This window comes from Narcine bancroftii, chromosome 1, assembly GCF_036971445.1.
Source record: "Narcine bancroftii isolate sNarBan1 chromosome 1, sNarBan1.hap1, whole genome shotgun sequence".
Classification (NCBI taxonomy): domain Eukaryota; kingdom Metazoa; phylum Chordata; class Chondrichthyes; order Torpediniformes; family Narcinidae; genus Narcine; species Narcine bancroftii.
In genome coordinates, this window is record NC_091469.1 from 319,827,992 (window position 1) to 319,846,510 (window position 18,519).

At 40.2% G+C, this 18,519-nt stretch overlaps 1 protein-coding gene across 11 annotated transcripts in view; it reads left to right on the forward strand.

The window, feature by feature from the left end:
* ropn1l (rhophilin associated tail protein 1-like) overlaps nt 1-18,519 on the forward strand; it is an 80,991-nt gene that overhangs the window by 48,253 nt on the left and 14,219 nt on the right. For 8 of the 11 annotated variants that reach the window (XM_069906927.1, XM_069906937.1, XM_069906946.1 and 5 more), the window contains one exon: nt 1,000-1,127. The exons of 2 other annotated variants lie outside the window; for them this stretch is intronic. In XM_069906927.1, coding sequence (XP_069763028.1) covers nt 1,000-1,086 — 87 coding nt within the window. In that variant the 3' untranslated portion in view covers nt 1,087-1,127. Of the gene's footprint in view, nt 1-999; nt 1,128-14,719; nt 14,920-16,905; nt 17,101-18,519 lie in introns of those variants that run through there. One more of the 11 variants, XR_011347552.1, reaches the window with a different exon arrangement.

The window sequence follows — 18,519 nt, forward strand, 5'->3', positions numbered from 1 at the left end:
TTTTCCTCCCACCTTTCAAAACACACAAGGGTTGTCGTTTAATTGGGTGGCATGAGGTCGTGGGCTGGTAGGGCCAGTCATCATGTATGTCTAAATATTAAAAAATGATTGGATGCCGAAGGAATTCTTCCCCTGACTAGGTATTACTGCAGAACAAGGCATCTGCTATTTAGTTCCATGATGTTTTCCTTCAGAATTATTACCCATGTTGCATTAGGTTCTGAGGAGAATAAATCAGGGTGCAGAAGTGAAGTTGATCTGGAGTATCAATCATTATAGTCTAGAATAGAGATGGTCACTGTCCCCTCTCATGTTCCTAAAACATACATTCTGTGGCTTTTTAAATGAGGCGAGACTGGTCATTTGTAATTTAAATTACTTTTAATTCACAATTATGCCTTCAGTTCTGGTTGTTCAAGCCTTAGCTTGAACTTTTGAGCTTCAGTTACAAGATATTAGCGTCTGTTCATCTAAAGCAGCCAACAGCCCACAGAGTGGCAGCAGCTGCTCTCCAATTTTTTTCAACCTAGCGATGGCATGGGATATGCTGTCAATGACCTGGAACAAAGAATTTTAGTAATCCCGATGAGTTTAAAATTACCTACATGGAGGCATCCACAGATCCCTGGTACATCAAAGAGAGGTGTTATTCAGATGAAATGCAGCATGCTTGGTAGTGCTACCATTTATGCTCTCACACGCGCACGCGATGTGCTAATATTAACACCCGGCATGTCTTCTTATTGTCTGCATGTCTGTTACTTGTCACTGTGTTCTGATGCGCTTCAATTCCTTAATGCATGACTAGTTGAATGATTAATAGCACCCCCCGCTCTCCCAGCTCTGACCAGCAGTAGTACCGCCATTTTCCTTTTTTTGGGACATCTGCAGTTATTACCATGAAGGTTTTGAAAGAGGGGTTGTTATGATAAAACAACTTTGCTCTCTGTCCTGATGCAGAATCTCAACCCAAAACTGACTATCATTTTCCCTCCGTAGATGCTGCCTCACCTGCTGACCTTCTCTGACAAGTTTGTTCTTTTGCTTCAGATTCCAGCCTCTGCAATCGCTTGTGTCAAAAGATAACATTTTATTTTAATTAAATACTTGGTACAATTTTTTAAAAATTATTCCAAAATGTGTAGTATTTCAAATGTTAATAAGAAATTTCACAGAGGACATTAGTGCAAATTATCCGATAGCTCAGAAAAGGCTTATATGATGGTTATTGATCTCCTGAATCTGAAACACTAAAACATGAAAATACAGCTTCAAAGTCGGCAAAGGTCACATTAATGCATTAACGTTACATAGAAACAACTACATTAGAAGAGGTTATGCAAAAGTAATTTTGCTCAGTTTTCAGGGCTGCTTCCATGATCCTAGTAACAAGGGAATTTTTTTTGAGTGGGAGATCCATTTTCAGTTTAGACATGTAGATTGAGATCTTGGTTTAAAAAAACCCTGGGGATAGCAGAGTTAGAAGTGTGGGCAGTTTGGATGATTGAAAGGATTGGGAGATTGGGCCTTAGAGCGTGACTAGTCAATGGCAATGCAGGAATCAGATCAAAGGATTACAGTGAGTGAGTGATATAGCTGATGAGGTCATAATCCACCAGTAAATTAGAAAGACCTAATGGTGTTGGAAGTTAAAGATAGGTTCAAGTTGGTCCAAAAGGATAAGCTTTTCCCTATGAGCTCCTGACATGGGATGTGACTGTGAAATCCTGACTCAGATTTCCAATAAGGCAAAACAAGCCCAGAAATAATAATCACATAGAAATAAACTATGACCAACTACAAACTAAAACAGTGTCATGAAATTGAATTTCCAGGCAAAGTCTCCAAAGAGAGGAAGGATTCCGATTTTTAAAAATTTTACAATACGTAGAACCTGATCTCGACCATTTAAACCCATGCCACACAATAATACCCAATTAATCTACAATCCTGTATGTTTTGGAGGATAGGAGGAAACCGGAGCACCCGGGAAAAACCCACACAGCCACGGTGAGAAAATACAAATTCCTTATAGACATCACAGGATTTGAAATTAGGTCGTGAACAGTGCTCTATTTCATGGTAAATTAGGTACAATCCTACACTGGCAATAAGCAAAGACTTGTATTTTCTGGTGACCAGAATAGGGTTTTTATTGGGTCAGTCCAGATTTACATCTGATAGGCTTATCTTAATTTGAAATGAGCTGAGTTTTCCTGCTGCTCTTAGGCTGTTTGCTAATCCCTGCTGCTTAACTAAATGCAAAAATAACACTGCACAAATTAAAATGAAATTCAAGCAAGATTGTTCGAAAAACAATTACAAAATTTAAAATAACAAAATTTCCCATGCTTATGAATTATGTACATGCATAATTGTTGCTAGTTCCTGGTTGTGCTAATTTTTTAATATATTTTACTTTTCTCAATTTTCATTACCATTCCTGTCCCCTTGAACAAAGCAGGTCATTGTTTCTGTGTTCCAATGGAGCTGCAGAGTAAGGGTGACAGGATCTCTCGAATCCTTTTATTTTCTCCATCTCTGAATCAAAGTCTGTCGGAGAACCCTTAATTCAAAACTTGTCTTTAAAAATATGCAACAAAGAAGACATATTTGGCAAAGTTTTCTAAAATTACATAATTCAATGTACATGGAAAAATTCTCTGAGTTGAGAAGTCTCTTGGGTTCCAACAGGATCACCTTCCATTCTTTTAAACTACAGGGATTATCAAATAACCTTGTCTCGGGAATCCCCGACCTCTCCACTGTTGCTAAAGCAAGTAAATGCTTCCTCACATTAGCAGGCCAAAATTACCCATCTTCACTAGATGTGGTTTCAATGTAATCCTGCCCAACTGCATTTAAAGGCTTCCTGGCCTAGAAAGTGAATGGTGTCCATAAGGATATGAGCCTGTATTTACTTTGGAAGGATCAGATGAGCCATGATGTTCTGAATTCCTTTTGGGCTACTCCTGCTCTAATTTATTTGGTTCTTTTGTCAGACCATGTTCATGTTTGGAGGAGCCAAGGCTGTGAACCATAGGGTTATTGAGATTATGAACTGAGGCTTTGGGCAATGGAACAGTTATGGTTTTTTTACTGAAAGGATCTCCTTCCATGAGGTGGTGAAATACCACTGGCACACAAGGCCAGAGGAGCTGAATTAAAATTGTACACTTTGTGGAATGTGGAGAAGGTTTACAATTTTTCTTTGTAATTGTATTTTTCTTAATTGAAATGAAATTGCAATGCAATAAAGAAGATAGGCCAATCCATTTCCCAGTCTCTTGCAGTAAAGACCAAAATAGCATTGCTTTTCCTAATTCTGCTTTCAATGCTTGATGTTTGAGCTAAGAAAAGTATAGAAATCCATGTTGTTCCATTGGGAGTCCATGGGAAGAGTAAAAGCAGCTGGATTGAAGCCATGCCAGACATGGGTTTTTGCAGCGAATTGCTGCTGGGTTCCAGCAGAAGCAATGGCAACAAGATGAAAGCCTCAGTATTACTATCTAAGTGCAAATAAACCATGTCCTTTATATAAGCTAATGACGTCAGGCTTACTTGTGTGAAGTTCCTTATTTTTTTCATTTCCTCCTTTGTTGGACAGTGGTTTACAATGTTTTCAAATCTACTAGTAAAATTCAAAAATGATTCATCTTTCAGCATAAACTATGGTAAGCAAAGCAGGCCTCGTTTGTCAGGTGAGTAAATAATGTCAGAGCAGTGTGATTTTTTTGACTAGCTCCGGAACAATAACAAGAGCCTGGGGGTCTATAATTTGATCTTCTGAAAATGTCAGTTTACAAATCTGTAATCATTGATGAACAGTTTCCTCATTCAGCTCTGTTGAAACAAACTCTGAAAGCTTAATACTGGTAGCATTTAGTTTCACATCTTGAGAGACAGTGTGGAGTACATGGAGTGCACATTCATATTTATATGCATTTTGCTCAGAATCAGGCAAAAATCATTCGATTGGAAATGCGAATACTTTTCTCATTTACTCCTTTCAAAGAATAATTTATCCATATTTTAAGAGGTAGATTCAAGGGGAATTGAACCACCTGCTGATGATCAAAAATGTTATCCATTCCTTTGCCTTCTTCCCCACTTTCTCCCCCATACTCATATTTCTACGTGATGACTAAGGAAAATTTTGCCAAAAATTCCAGCAATTTTGAGTCTTGTGAATGTTTAGTGCAAATGTATTTGATTGGCATTATAGGGTGATGGTGCAGATGGTGACCACACCGTCAGAGCTCATTTTAAAGGTGGGTTCAAAATCAGTCCAAGGAATATATTGTCAAAAATGAACCAGGTCCCACCACCAAACAGCAGTGGCCTTGTGTCGGAAGAGAAAAGTTTGCATAGCAGGTCTGGACATGGGCTGAATGCAGAAATCTTTATTGAAACACACATAAGGGGATCACAACAGGGATAACACATGCAAGTATTCTCAATCGCACAACACAATACAACCGAGTCACATCGGACTTAACACGACCGATACCAGTAACTGTTTATACAGACATCACAACCAAGGTCCCGCCTTCCCTTGTCTAACGTGGGCACGGCTCAGATGCTACTTACAACTGCAACAGCCCTGATCCCTATGTAGTGCACACCTTACCAGCAACTCCTCCAGCATTGTCCACAGCAGGAGTTGTTCAAGATCAGAACAAAAGAGGAAGAGCTACTTGTGGACCATGTCGAAAGAATCAAAGGATTGTTGATCCAAACCAAGGCTTGTTATTAACTAGAAAACTGGAGCATATCACATGTAGGTCGACCAGTTCAGAATGACCTGGTCTGGCTAGGAGCAACCCTTTCAGACCTGCCAGTAGGCATGGCTACGCTCTCAGCCAATCACAATCATCCTACACTACAATCTATACATATACACATTGGTGATAGAATCTGTACTATCACACTACTGCAGGTGGTGAACTTTATAGTACATTTTCTTTGGCTTGGCTTCACGGACGAAGATTTATGGAGGGGTTAAAAAGTCCACGTCAGCTGCAGGCTCGTTTGTGGCTGACAAGTCCGATGCGGGACAGGCAGACACGGTTGCAGGGGTTGCAGGGGAAAATTGGTTGGTTGGGGTTGGGTGTTGGGTTTTTCCTCCTTTGCCTTTTGTCAGTGAGGTGGGCTCTGCGGTCTTCTTCAAAGGAGGTTGCTGCCCGCCAAACTGAGGCGCCAAGATGCACGGTTTGAGGCGCTATCAGCCCACTGGCGGTGGTCAATGTGGCAGGCACCAAGAGATTTCTTTAGGCAGTCCTTGTACCTTTTCTTTGGTGCACCTCTGTCATGGTGGCCAGTGGAGAGCTCGCCATATAACACGATCTTGGGAAGGCGATGGTCCTCCATTCTGGAGACGTGACCCATCCAGCGCAGCTGGATCTTAGCGTGGACTCGATGCTGTCGACCTCTGCCATCTCGAGTACTTCGACATTAGGGATGAAAGCGCTCCAATGGATGTTGAGGATGGAGCGGAGACAACGCTGGTGGAAGCGTTCTAGGAGCCGTAGGTGGTGCCAGTAGAGGACCCATGATTCGGAGCCGAACAGGAGTGTGGGTATGACAACGGCTCTGTATACGCTTATCTTTGTGAGGTTTTTCAGTTGGTTGTTTTTCCAGACTCTTTTGTGTACCGCACGGATGGCAGTCTCTTCAATCTGAGGCGCCTGCAAGCTCACACCAAGACACAAGAGCAACTTGTCCGTGAACTACTCTTTGCAGACGATGCCGCTTTAGTTGCCCATTCAGAACCAGCTCTTCAGCGCTTGACGTCCTGCTTTGCGGAAACTGCCAAAATGTTTGGCCTGGAAGTCAGCCTGAAGAAAACTGAGGTCCTCCATCAGCCAGCTCCCCACCATGACTACCAGCCCCCCCACATCTCCATCGGGCACACAAAACTCAAAACGGTCAACCAGTTTACCTATCTCGGCTGCACCATTTCATCAGATGCAAGGATCGACAATGAGATAGACAACAGACTCGCCAAGGCAAATAGCGCCTTTGGAAGACTACACAAAAGAGTCTGGAAAAACAACCAACTATAGTACATTAAGCTGGAGAGTATGGCCCAGGTAATCGGATGATTAAAGGGGCCATTGGTCAGGTGTGCACCAATGGGTGGGCAAAGTCCAACCTTGATTGGTAGGTGATGTAATTTTGGACTTGGTTCCAGACAGAGAGACTACAATCTATACATATACACACCTACCACAATCCACACTTCAGGTGGTATGATTGCCTTGTTCACTTAAGGTAAAATTTAATAATCTGATGCAGTGCAAACATATCTACCCGTGGACAAAACGACTGGAACACTTACAAGCCAGAAACCAGGAGGAAAGAGCCAACTTCTCTATCCCTACATAAAAGCACCAATGCTGGAATCGCTGAGTATTTCTTGCATTTTCTGCTTTGATTTCAGATTTTCAGCATCTGTATTTTTTTTTCTCCATATCATTATGAGAAGAATACCACTGAGTATTTTTTCTTCTTAGAGTTATCATGTCCTGTGCCTTTTAATGCACCTTGTATAGACTTGAGAAGTGTGAAGTTTTTCTCAATGCAGCTAGAGCTTTGTTACACAATTAAGAATAATTATGTTGGCCTGCAAATTAACACACAGCAACTAACACCCTGTAGCCAAGAATATATTCTGGTTAACCTTAGCCTTTACATGAATCAGGCAGTAGACCTTTCAACAGAATTTTTTCACCAACCATAAAATCTTTTTAAATCCAAACCCCATAAAATCAAAATCTGTGGGCTCAATCTGGGTTTTCAAGCTCTTGTCACTCCACCCTTTCATTCTCTTCCTTATTTGAGTTTTCATAAAGCAGTACCCCAGCTTCAATAAAAAAGGCCTACAATCTGTGGTGACATTTCCCCCCCCACCCCCCACATTTCTCAGTTCATTTTATTTGAGTTGGACTGTCCCTTAAGTGAAAAGATTTAACAATCTGCCTGCAGGATTTGAGGTGACTGAAACTAGCAGCAAGCTTTGAAGACATTGCGTTCCTAAATGGATGCATTTTTTTTTAAATTTTTTATTTTTCACACCATAAATCACAATAGCCATGATATACACTTTTTCTTTTTCACACATTTACAGTGACTTTTTCTCAACCCCCCCCTCCTCCCAAGCCATCCCCCACCCCCCCCCCCCCACTCTCATCCATCTTTCAAGTAGGATCTCAGTTGGTAATATGCCAGCGCTGTATCTCCAGTTATATTGTACTTATCTCTCATTTGTTCAAAGGATAAGAATCTACTTCCTGAAAAACAATTTTCTATTCTTTTAATCCCTTTTTTTTCCCATTTTCTAAAGGAAAGGTTGTCTATTGTAAAAGGGAGTAGCTTATTTTCTGTCAATATTAGTTTTGGTATTTGATAATTTGTTTTATTTCTTTCTACATGAATCTTCTTCCATATATTGAGGAGATGGTGTAATACTGGAGAAGTTCTATGTTGTACCAATTTTTCGTCCCATTTATATAATATGTGTTCAGGTATCTTTTCCCCTATTTTATCTAATTCTAGTCTCGTCCAGTCTGGTTTTTCCCTTGTTTGATAAAAATCTGATAGGTACCTTAATTGTGCGGCTCTATAATAATTTTTGAAGTTTGGCAATTGTAAGCCTCCTTGTTTATACCATTCTGTTAATTTATCTAGTGCTATCCTCGGTTTCCCCCCTCTCCATAAAAATCTCCTTATTATTTTCTTTAACTCTTTGAAGAATTTTTCTGTCAGTTGTATTGGCAATGCCTGAAATAAGTATAGTATCCTTGGAAAAATGTTCATTTTAATACAGTTTATCCTTCCTATCAGTGTTAGTGGTAGCTCTTTCCAATGCTCTAAATCGTCCTGTAATTTTTTCATTAGTGGATTGTAATTGAGTTTATATAATTGGCCTAGATTTTTGTTTATTTGCACACCTAGGTATCTTATTGCCTGCATTTGCCATCTGAATGGGGATTCCTCCTTAAATTTTGAGAAATCCGCGTTATTCATAGGCATTGCTTCACTTTTATTTACGTTTATCTTGTATCCCGACACTTCTCCATATTCCTTCAATTTCTTATATAGTTCTTTTATTGATAGTTCTGGTTCTGTTAAGTACACTATCACATCATCCGCAAATAGACTGATTTTATATTCCCTGTCTTTTATTTTTATTCCTTTTATATTATTATCTATTCTTATCGATTCTGCTAGTGGTTCTATAGCTAGCGCAAACAATAATGGTGATAGTGGGCATCCCTGCCGCGTTGACCTGCTTAAGTTAAATTGCTTTGATACATGTCCATTTACTGTCACTTTCGCTAACGGTCCCTTATATAATGCTTTAATCCAATTAATATACTTCTCCGGTAAACTGAATTTTTGCAATACTTTGAACAAGTAATTCCATTCTACTCTGTCGAAGGCCTTCTCTGCGTCTAAAGCAACTGCTACTGCCGGTGCTTTATTTCCTTCTACTGCATGAATTAAGTTAATAAATTTACAAATATTGTCTGTTGTGCGTCTTTTTTTGATAAATCCAGTTTGGTCTAAATTTACCATTTTCGGTACCTGTTCTGCTAATCTGTTTGCTAATAGTTCTAAATGGATGCATTTGAAGAGAAGCAAGGCAGTGTCTCTAAAACCCAGCAGCAGAGACCATGTGATTGACAGATTAAGACTGAATACACAGGAGTGGCTGGAGGCCATTTTTGAGGAAGCACCTCAAGGGTCAACAGCTCTTCGACCTCCTTTGTGGGAATGAGAAACCCACTTGGCCTCATTGTGTGGTTATAGACAGAATTGTCAATTTCCACCTTTTGCTTACCAGGGGAATGAGAGACTGCTTCTACTAACCCCTGAAATGGGTTTTAAAGCATTCTACTGACCCACAAAAGGGGTTTTAAAAGTTGTAGAAGGAAAACTGCATTCTACTTACTGACTCACAAAAAGGGTTCTATTGCTGAAGAAGGCACTCAAATGCCATGAGCAAACATTCTGTCACCCCCGGTGACTGTCACCCACTTCAGGAACAGCTGACTTCATCTTAAGGCCTGCGTGCCTCAACCATCTAAAGCCTGCATGTCGCCTCAATCTTAAGCCCACATATCATCACCAAATTCCTGAACTTTGAATTTGGAACTGCCTTCCCAGAATTGAGGCTTGGGGTCTTCCACACACACCAATATATTTGTGCATAGTTAAAGTTTACATTGGATGATTGTATATAAATTTGGCTAAATTTAGATAAGTTAGTTAAATTAGAGTAGGTGTTAATTAAAAATATTATTTTAAAACTAACACCGACTGAGCTAATCTTTATCACTGCTGTCGTGTACATGACCTGTCTCCATTTGAGAAATCAGCTAGATTTTCAGATGTATCATCTCCATCAGTCACTCACGATGACTTTGGAACACCATCTTCCATTTTTATCCTCAATTGTTCTGGAGCTGCCTTTGAATTGATAAGCTTCTAACACTGAGGCAAGACTTATTAACTGAGCTACAGTTGACAAGTGAAACAACTGCGAAGATTTCTATTTCCTTGGGAGGCAATAAAACTTGGCAATGCATATGTGAAAAATTGCATAACACATCCTTGAGATATTAATTTACCAAATTAGAAGATTTCATCATGTCATGTGCTTGAGTGTGCATGTTGAGTCATCGGAGCAATGTTTTTTTTCCTGCATTCTCATTTTCTTCTCGAATCAGGATTTATTGTCATGAACAAGTCATGAAATTCAGTGTTTTGTGGCAATATCATAGTTTCTAAATCTGTAAACGGAGCTTCCAAATCTATAACATCCTCCTCTTCTAATGCTGATAACGTTAATGTAGATAAAAAAGAATCAATAGATCCATTGTCCTGTCTCCCCTCAGAAGTATATAATTTTTTATAAAATGAATGAAACTGGTCATTAATTTCCTGAGGTTTATAGGTGACTGTTGAATTCCTTTTAACAACATTAATAACCCGTGAAGTCTGTTCCTTCTTTAACTGCCATGCAAATACTTTGTGTCTTCTCACCCAACTCATAATATGTTTGCTTAGATCGATTAATTAAACATTCAAATTGATAAGTCTGTAACGTATTATATCGCAATTTCAATATAGTCAAAGCTATTTTCTGATCTTCTGTCATTCTTCTGAAATTCCTTCTCCAGTTCATCAATTTGCTTCTCTAATTTAAGATTTTCAGCCATATACCCTTTCTTAACTTTAGTAGTATTAGTAATTATTTGCCCTCTTAAGTAAGCTTTTAACGCATCCCATAACACAAAACGACTTTTAACTGAATTAGCATTTTTGGTTAAGAAAAAAACCAATCTGTTCCTTAACAAAAGTAACAAACTCAGGTTTTTTAAACAACATTGTATTAAATCTCCATCTATAGGATGAACGTACTACCTCTGAACATTCATAAGAAAAAATTAATAAAGAATGATCTGATATAATTCTACTCTTATATTCTGCCTGCAATACCTTTCCTTGTAAATGTGCCGATATTAAAAAAAATCTATGCTAGAAAATTAATCATGTCGAGAAGAATGAAAAGAAAAATCTTTCTCTACCCTTCCCCAAATATCTACCAAATTTAAGTCTTTCATCAAAGCCCCAATTTGTATCGCCATCGTTGATTTCCTAACACATTTTGGGGATTTATCCATCAAAGGATCCAAACCACAATTGAAATTCCCCCCCCCCCAACTAAAATATTTTCATTAGCTTGACTTAATAACAAAAAAGCGTCTGAAATAAAACATTCATCATCCACATTAGGTGCAGAGATATTAAGTAAAGTCCAAAGTTTGTTAAAGATTTTACAGTCCACTTTTAAAACCCTCCCAGCATTACCCTCCACAGTATGCAACTCAAAAGATAAATTCTTATGAACTAAAATCACTGCACCTTTTGCCTTAGAATTAAATTTTAAAAAAAAGCACCTGACCAACAATTTCAAAAGCTCTTTTTTGGTCAAATGTATTTCTTGTAAAAAAAGCAATATCAATTTTCATTTTCTTAATATAAGCTAAAATTCACTTTCGCTTAATTGGATTATTTAATCCCTGAACATTAAAAGTTGCAAATTTCAAACTAGACATCTTAACAAACTAACAATATAATCACTTAATACAAAAAATCACTCTCCTACTAATAAATGAAATCCACTCTCCCTCCCCTAATATTATTTTTAAAAAGGTTTATATAAAAAGGAATATAATTAATTCCCCCCAAAAATGAAAAAAAACACCCAAAGGTAGTAACGCCCTAAAAAACTGGGTGTGGTAAACCCACCAGTGGCAGATGACTATCAAAGATCTCAGTGCCATCCACCTGCCCCCCAGCCAGAAATACAATATATATAATAATACAATTCAGTGTCATAGAAATATTCAGCCCAACGACTCCAGTCCCAATGACTGGTTTGAATCTTCAACATCAATAAGACTGTGTGTCAAAACCTCCTTCTTTCCATCTTTCTCATTTTTCCCATTCTGTCCATTTCCATTGGCCCTTCTTTGGCGAGACTTTTCCCTAACCACGTAGATCCAGTAATGAGTTAGCAAAAGCCAATGCATCATGATCATAGAGTCCAATCCAGATTCCAGTGCCATATCTTGAGGTCTACCTTCTGCAAACTCCTCCTCCAATTGTTCCTGTGAACTGGCCATTGTAGGTAAGTCTTCTTCTTGTTCCACTATTGTAGGGCCTTTTCCTGTGCAGCAGTGGGTCTGCACACCCGATGGCGGCACCCCGACCACATCGGGACGCCGCCGTTCAGGCCCCCCCACAGACCACACACACTCCAGCAGATCGCAGGTCCTAGAGGCCCGGCAAGACCAGGGGCCGTGGAGGGGCGGTTTCCAACGCCATCCTGCGTGTCCCCGGCTCCCCTGACGGCAGTGCGGGCTCGAGGGCTCTCTTCTCATTCGGGTCACCTGCCTGCTCGACATTGCGAACGCGCGGGTCAACGTCAGCCAATCTTGCGGAGACAAGACCAGCGCCGGCATAATACTTAACCAAGCTGGAGTTCTCTGTGGCTTGGAGGTTCCAGACGACAACTCTGTGGTTCCAACTGGACAGGTAGGCCTCAGTTCTTCAGCACTTTTAAAAAGTCATCTTTTCTGTAATTGAGTCTTAGGTTTTTTAACATTAGCCACCATTATTAACAAATAGTGTTGTTAAAAGTGAAAATAAAATGTTTATGTACTTAAATTAAAGTTTAAAAATGGGTGTTTAAAAAATTGGCTGGGGAGAATTAGGACCGCACCTCTGCACTCTACACCATCTTGCCACGCCCCCCCCCCCCCCCCGCCACGTGGCAGTATCATTGTGAAAACATTCATACTATAACCATCTTACAACGTTAATATAAAAAATAAAATAATACTAACAATGACATTGCGTGAAAAGTAAGGTTTATTGATTATTCAGGAATCTGATGGCAGCGGGGAAGAAGCTGTCCTTGTGCCGCTGAGAGCTCATCTTTAGGCTCCTGTACCTTTCCCCGATGGTAGCAGAGTGAAGAGGGCATGGCCTGGGTGGTGGGGATCTTTGAGGATGGAGGCTGCTTTTTTTAAGACCCTGCCTCATGTAGATGTCCTTGATGAAGTGAAGCCTGGTGCTTGTGATGTCACAGGACGAGTTAAAAACCTTCTGGAGTTTATTCTTGTCCTGAGAGTTGGTGCCTCAATATCAGGCATTGAAACAACTAGCCAGAATGCTCTCCACAGTAGAAGTTTTCAAGAGTCTCCTCAGACACCTGCTGGTGATCTTTTTCATGATTGCATCAATGTGGAGACTACAGGACAGATCATGAAAGATATTGACACCCAGTTCTTGAAGTTCTTGACCCTCTCCACTACTGAGCCCTTGATGAGGACTGGGCCATGTTCCATGGATTCCTCCTGAAGTCTACAATCATCTTGGTTTTGCTAATGTGGAGCGCAAGGTTATTGTCGTTACACCATCCAATGAGCTGATTTATCTCCCTCCTGAACGCTTCCTCATTGCCGTTTGTGATTCTGCCGACAATTGTGGTATCATTGACAAACTTGTAGATGGTATTGGAATTGTGCCTGGCCACACAGTCGTGGGTGTATAATGAGTAGAGCAGAGGGCAAACCACACATTCTTGGGGTGCGCCTCTGAGTGGATAATCAGAGAGGCAGAGATGTTTCCAATTCATACCGACTGTGGTCTTCCAATGAGACAGTCAAGGATCCAGTTGCAGAAGGGGCTACAGAGTTTGTAGCTTCTTGACCAGCACTGAGGGAATAATGGTATTGAAGACCAAGCCGTAGTCGATGAGGAGCAGCCATATATATGAGTTTCTGTTTACGAGGTGATCCAGAGCTGAGTGAAGAGCCAGCGATATCGCATCTGCTGTGGAGTGGTTGTGACGATAGGCGAATTGCAGTGGGTCCAGATCTTAGGTACATGTTAATTCTGGCCATGACCAGCCTCTCAAAGCATTTTATCACAGTATTATCATCCACTATTATACCCAGTATTCTGGAAGGTATCATTTTCAAATACATTCAATTATTAACTTTTTTTTTGGGCCTCCTCTCTTCTATTATGCACGTGAGTAAGAAGAACCAGAAAAGTGAGAGGACAGAGCTTTAGCAGGGTCGAAAGAGGCAACTCTTTCATTTAGAGGGCAGTCTTGAATGAGCTGCCATAGGAGGCTATTGAAGTGGGTGTGAATCAGACATTCAAAGGCATTTGAGCTGATATATATATATAGGACTAGCTTCGAAGGATATGGGATGAAGCCAGAATACCAGTTTGTTCAGTTTGGACAGGTTGAGCTGAAGGTCCTGTTCTTTGCACTGTACAGAAAAAGAAAGCACACGAAAATTGGACATACTGGCCATTGTATGTGTTCTCATTGAGCATGGGATATTGGGATAAGTTACTGCATTGTGCCCTCCTATGGAATAGACATGTAAAGTAGCTGAAAGACGAGATAATGGGAGGAAACCATATGGCATGCAAGCCAAAAGTTGAAGTACATCACGTATATGACATATGTAATATTATGTGACAATAATAGGGGACCTTGAAGCTAAAGTGGTGAGACAGGGAAAACTCTGGGTTAATTATGGAAAATACAGAAACAAAATGTCCCATTCCTTTTGCCTCTCATGGAAGTTGTTGATAATATATGTAAGAACTCCATCTACCTCCCATTCTTTCATAATGGTTAATAACCTTGGCAATGAAAAGTGCATAATTCTCCCTCTGGAAAATGTCAACTGTCTTAATCCCACCAGATATTATACATCTGGAGTCGTCGATTTTCATTGTTTGTATGAAGGAGTATCATGTAATATCCCAAATGACCCATCATCACACATATATCCATATGTTTATATACAGTGCCCTCCATCACGTTTGGGACAAAGACACTTTTTATGTTTATTCCGTTTCCTTGTGCTCCACAGTTGGAACTCACATTGGAATTCCAGATTTTATTTAAGGTTATTTGTACACATTTTGGTTTTACCATGTAGAATTTACACCACTTTTTATACATAGCTCCCCATTTCAGGGCACCATAATGTTTGGGATATTGGGCTTCATAGGTGTTTGTGAGAACTCGGGTATGTTGGATTGATTCATTTTGCAGGTATGAGGCTTGCTTCCTAGCATTTAATCTGTTGTTGCCATTTTTCTATGTGAGGATCAGAGTTTTGCCAATGAAAGTCAAAGAAGCCATTATGAAGCTGAAAAACAAGAATTAAACACTAAGAGACATCACCCAAACCTTAGGATCACCAAAGGGACTGGTATTCCAAGGAAGACCTCCACAGTCTATTGGAACCTCTTCAGCCCTGGTGACATTCTGAAGAAGCAGACTGCACTCACCAATACCAAAGCCTTCCTAAGGTACATTTTCCTGAGGTGCAAACAGTACTCCAGATAGACAGCAATGAAAAGATCCGTCTCTCAATTACATAACTTGTTCTCTCTTGATTATGTGCCAACATTCTATTCAATTTCATAGTTTTGAATCTTTTCCATAAGCTTTCAATTAGTTCTAAATCACTGTGCCCATCTCCAGTACTGAGTCTATCTTGATTTGTATGATATATCTGTCAGATTTAAAGTGGATGGCCACTTTCTTTCCTGCATTGAAGTCCATTTACCATAGTTTTTGCTCAAACAATGGAGCTTTCCAGCTATTTTCTCACTACCACAGGATGACCATTTATCTCAGCACTTCTATAAAAAAATTGCAGTGCAGTTTATGAGGTTTCGCAACTCTGGTCTGCATATAAAACTTGTATGTTTAGGCACTTAGATCATTGAATAGCAATGGACATCTCCAACATTCACTGTGCAATTTGTTTATGTCGAGAGAATAAAAGATGGCCAGTTTTGCTCAGCTGCTTCTTTACCAAAGCATCCATAGACCCGTGGCAGTTCTCTGATCCATGCTCCTGTTTGCATTTTTTGTTAGCAAAGCCAGCTTTCATTTTAAGCTGCCACAGATGGCCTTAAATCACTAGCAACACTGAGCATTCTGATCCCAAGTAATGTTCTTCCAGTGATAACAATGTTTCCTGCTTGGTAATTGCCTGAGAAAAATAAGTAGGCCTGAGTCCAAAAAACACAGCGGGGTCATACATCCATCATTTTCATGGATATAGCCCCTCTTCTGAACACAGCCTAGAATTCATGTTTCCTGTATTACTTTGACGGTTGGAGCCGAAATTATCATTTTCTATTCTTCCTAATCTTATTAGTCAATTAAGTATAAACAATAATTTTGCAATTAAGTCATGAGTGTGTGTTTCTACTATGGAACGAAACCAAGAAAGTTCCATGGGATTGCTTTTAATTACTTTAACATTTCAACTGCTGAATAAGCCCATTAAAGACATAAATTTTTCTTTCCTCTGGAGATCACCAAACCACATAGAGTCTGTACACTAAATCTTAATCTGCGGAATAGAAAAATAATTACTTATCTCATTATCTTGTATAAGGCAGGTGTACTTCACATTTAACATATGTGTGGAAGCATATTCTATTTATCAACATTGGAAATGAAAGCAATGTAATTGCAACCAGACTGTGTGTTTGACTTCAAATTGGAGTTTTGTTTGTTTGGCCATGCAGAGCAAGTTTTAAACTTCATTATGGGTCCAAAATTCTGGGCGGCACAGTTGGCGTAGCAGTTAGTGCAATGCATTTTGCATTTACAGCACCAGATCGGGACCGGGGTTCGAATCCCCTGCTGTCTGTAAGGAGTTTGTATGTTCCCCCATGTCTGCATGGGTTTTCCCCGGGGGGACTCTGGTTTCCTCCCACTGTTTGAAGACTTCATGAACTGAAATACAAAGGCCACATTGCATGATGTAACCCACTAGTTACCACAGAAACAGGATGGCCAGATTACAGTTTTCCAAGAAGTATTTAAAAGAGCCTGCAGAATTCTGCAAGAAGGTTTTGTGGACAGATGAGACCAAGATTAACCTCTATCAGAGTGAGAGCAAAAGCGAATTGTGGAGGCATAAAGGACCTGCCCAAGATCCAAAGGGAACCACCTTTGCCATGTTTGCATCTTGCAGTGTAGCCTCTGTACTACTTTCTGTTCATGAGTCTTCTGCACATAGTTGTCACGGACACATCCACACCCGCCTCCTGAAGAGTGTTTCCGATCTGTCGGACATACGTTTGGGGATTTTTCTTCATTATGATGAGAATTCTTCTGTTACCAGCAGTGGAGGTCTTCCTTGGAATACCAGTCCCTTTGCAATTATTGAGCTGACCAGTACCCTCTTTGTTATTAATGATGTTCCAAACTGTTAATTTTGCTAATCCTAACGCTTGGGTGATGTCTCTTACTGTTTTATTCTTGTTTTTCAGCCTCATAATGACTTATTTTACTTTCATTGACACAACTGTGGTACTCATATTGAAAAATGGCAACTACAGACTCCAAAGTTTGGAAGCAAGCCCAGGTCTCTTTTACCTGCACCAATGAAGCAATCAAACATACCTGAGTACTCACAAACACCTGTGAAGCCAAATGTCCCAAACATTATGCTGCCCTGAAATGAGGTGACTGTGTATAAAAAGTGCTGTAATTTCTACATGATCAAACCAAAATGTATACAAATAATTGTAGAACCATAGAACATTGCAGCACAGAAAAACAGGCCATTTGGTCCTTCTGATCTGTGGAGACCAATAAAACTAGCCTGTCCCATTGACCTGCTCTCATTCCCTAATCCTCCAGGCCCCTCTCTATTATCCAATTTATTTTTAAAACTCAACACTGAATCTGCTTTCACCACATCAGATGGCAGCTCATTCCATTCTCCCACCACTCTCTGAGTGAAGAACTTTCCCCTTATACCTCTCCTCTTTCAGCCTAAAGCTATGACTTCCCCCAATCTAAGTGGAAACATCCTACTCACATCTAATTTGTCTATACCCCTGTTTAACTTACCCAGTAACTCAACTCCTGAAAATCCAGCAACATCTTAATAAATCTTCTCTGCACTCTTTCAATCTTACTATATCTTTCCTGCTGCTGGGCGACCAGAACTGCACACAATATTCTAAGTGTGGGTCTCACTCATGACCTGAATAACTTCAACATAACATTCCAACTTCTATACTAAATACTTTGATTATTTATAAAGGCTAAGATGCCAAATGCTTTCTTTGCAACCCTGTCCACATGCAACATCACCTTCAGGGAACAATGTACATGTATTCCCAGATCTCTTTGCTCCTCTGCACTTCTCAATGACCTACCATTTACTGTGTACATCCTACCCTGAATCGCTCTTCCAAAGTGCAACACCTCTGCATTAAATTCCATCAACCATTTATTAGCCCAATTTCCTAGCTGGTCCAGATCCCTTTGCAAGCTTTGAAAATCTTTCTCACAGTCCACAACCCCTTCTGTGTTTGTGTCATCAACAAACTTGCTGATCCAATTCACCATGTTATCATCTTGGTCATTTATATAGATAACAAATAATAATGGTCCCAACACAGATCCCTGAGGCACACCACTCAACACAGGCCTCCAGTTTGAGAAGCAACCATCCACCACCACTCTCTGTTTTCTTCCACCAAGTCAATTTCAAATGATCTCCATCCTCAACCGATGGTCAGAACACTTCCAATCTCTTTTCAGTACCAACCGCTCAGTCCAAGATTCCGCCCTGCTCCAGCTCCCTCAACAGCCCCTAAGGCTAGAGCTGGATGAGGTTCCCACCCTGGATGAGACATATAAGGCAATCGAACAACTGAAAAGTGGCAAAGCAGCAGGTATGGATGGAATCCCCCCAGAAGTCTGGAAGGCTGGCGGCAAAACTCTGCATGCCAAACTGCATGAGTTTTTCAAGCTTTGTTGGGACCAAGGTAAACTGCCTCAGGATCTTCGTGATGCCACCATCATCACCCTGTACAAAAACAAAGGCGAGAAATCAGACTGCTCAAACTACAGGGGAATCACGTTGCTCT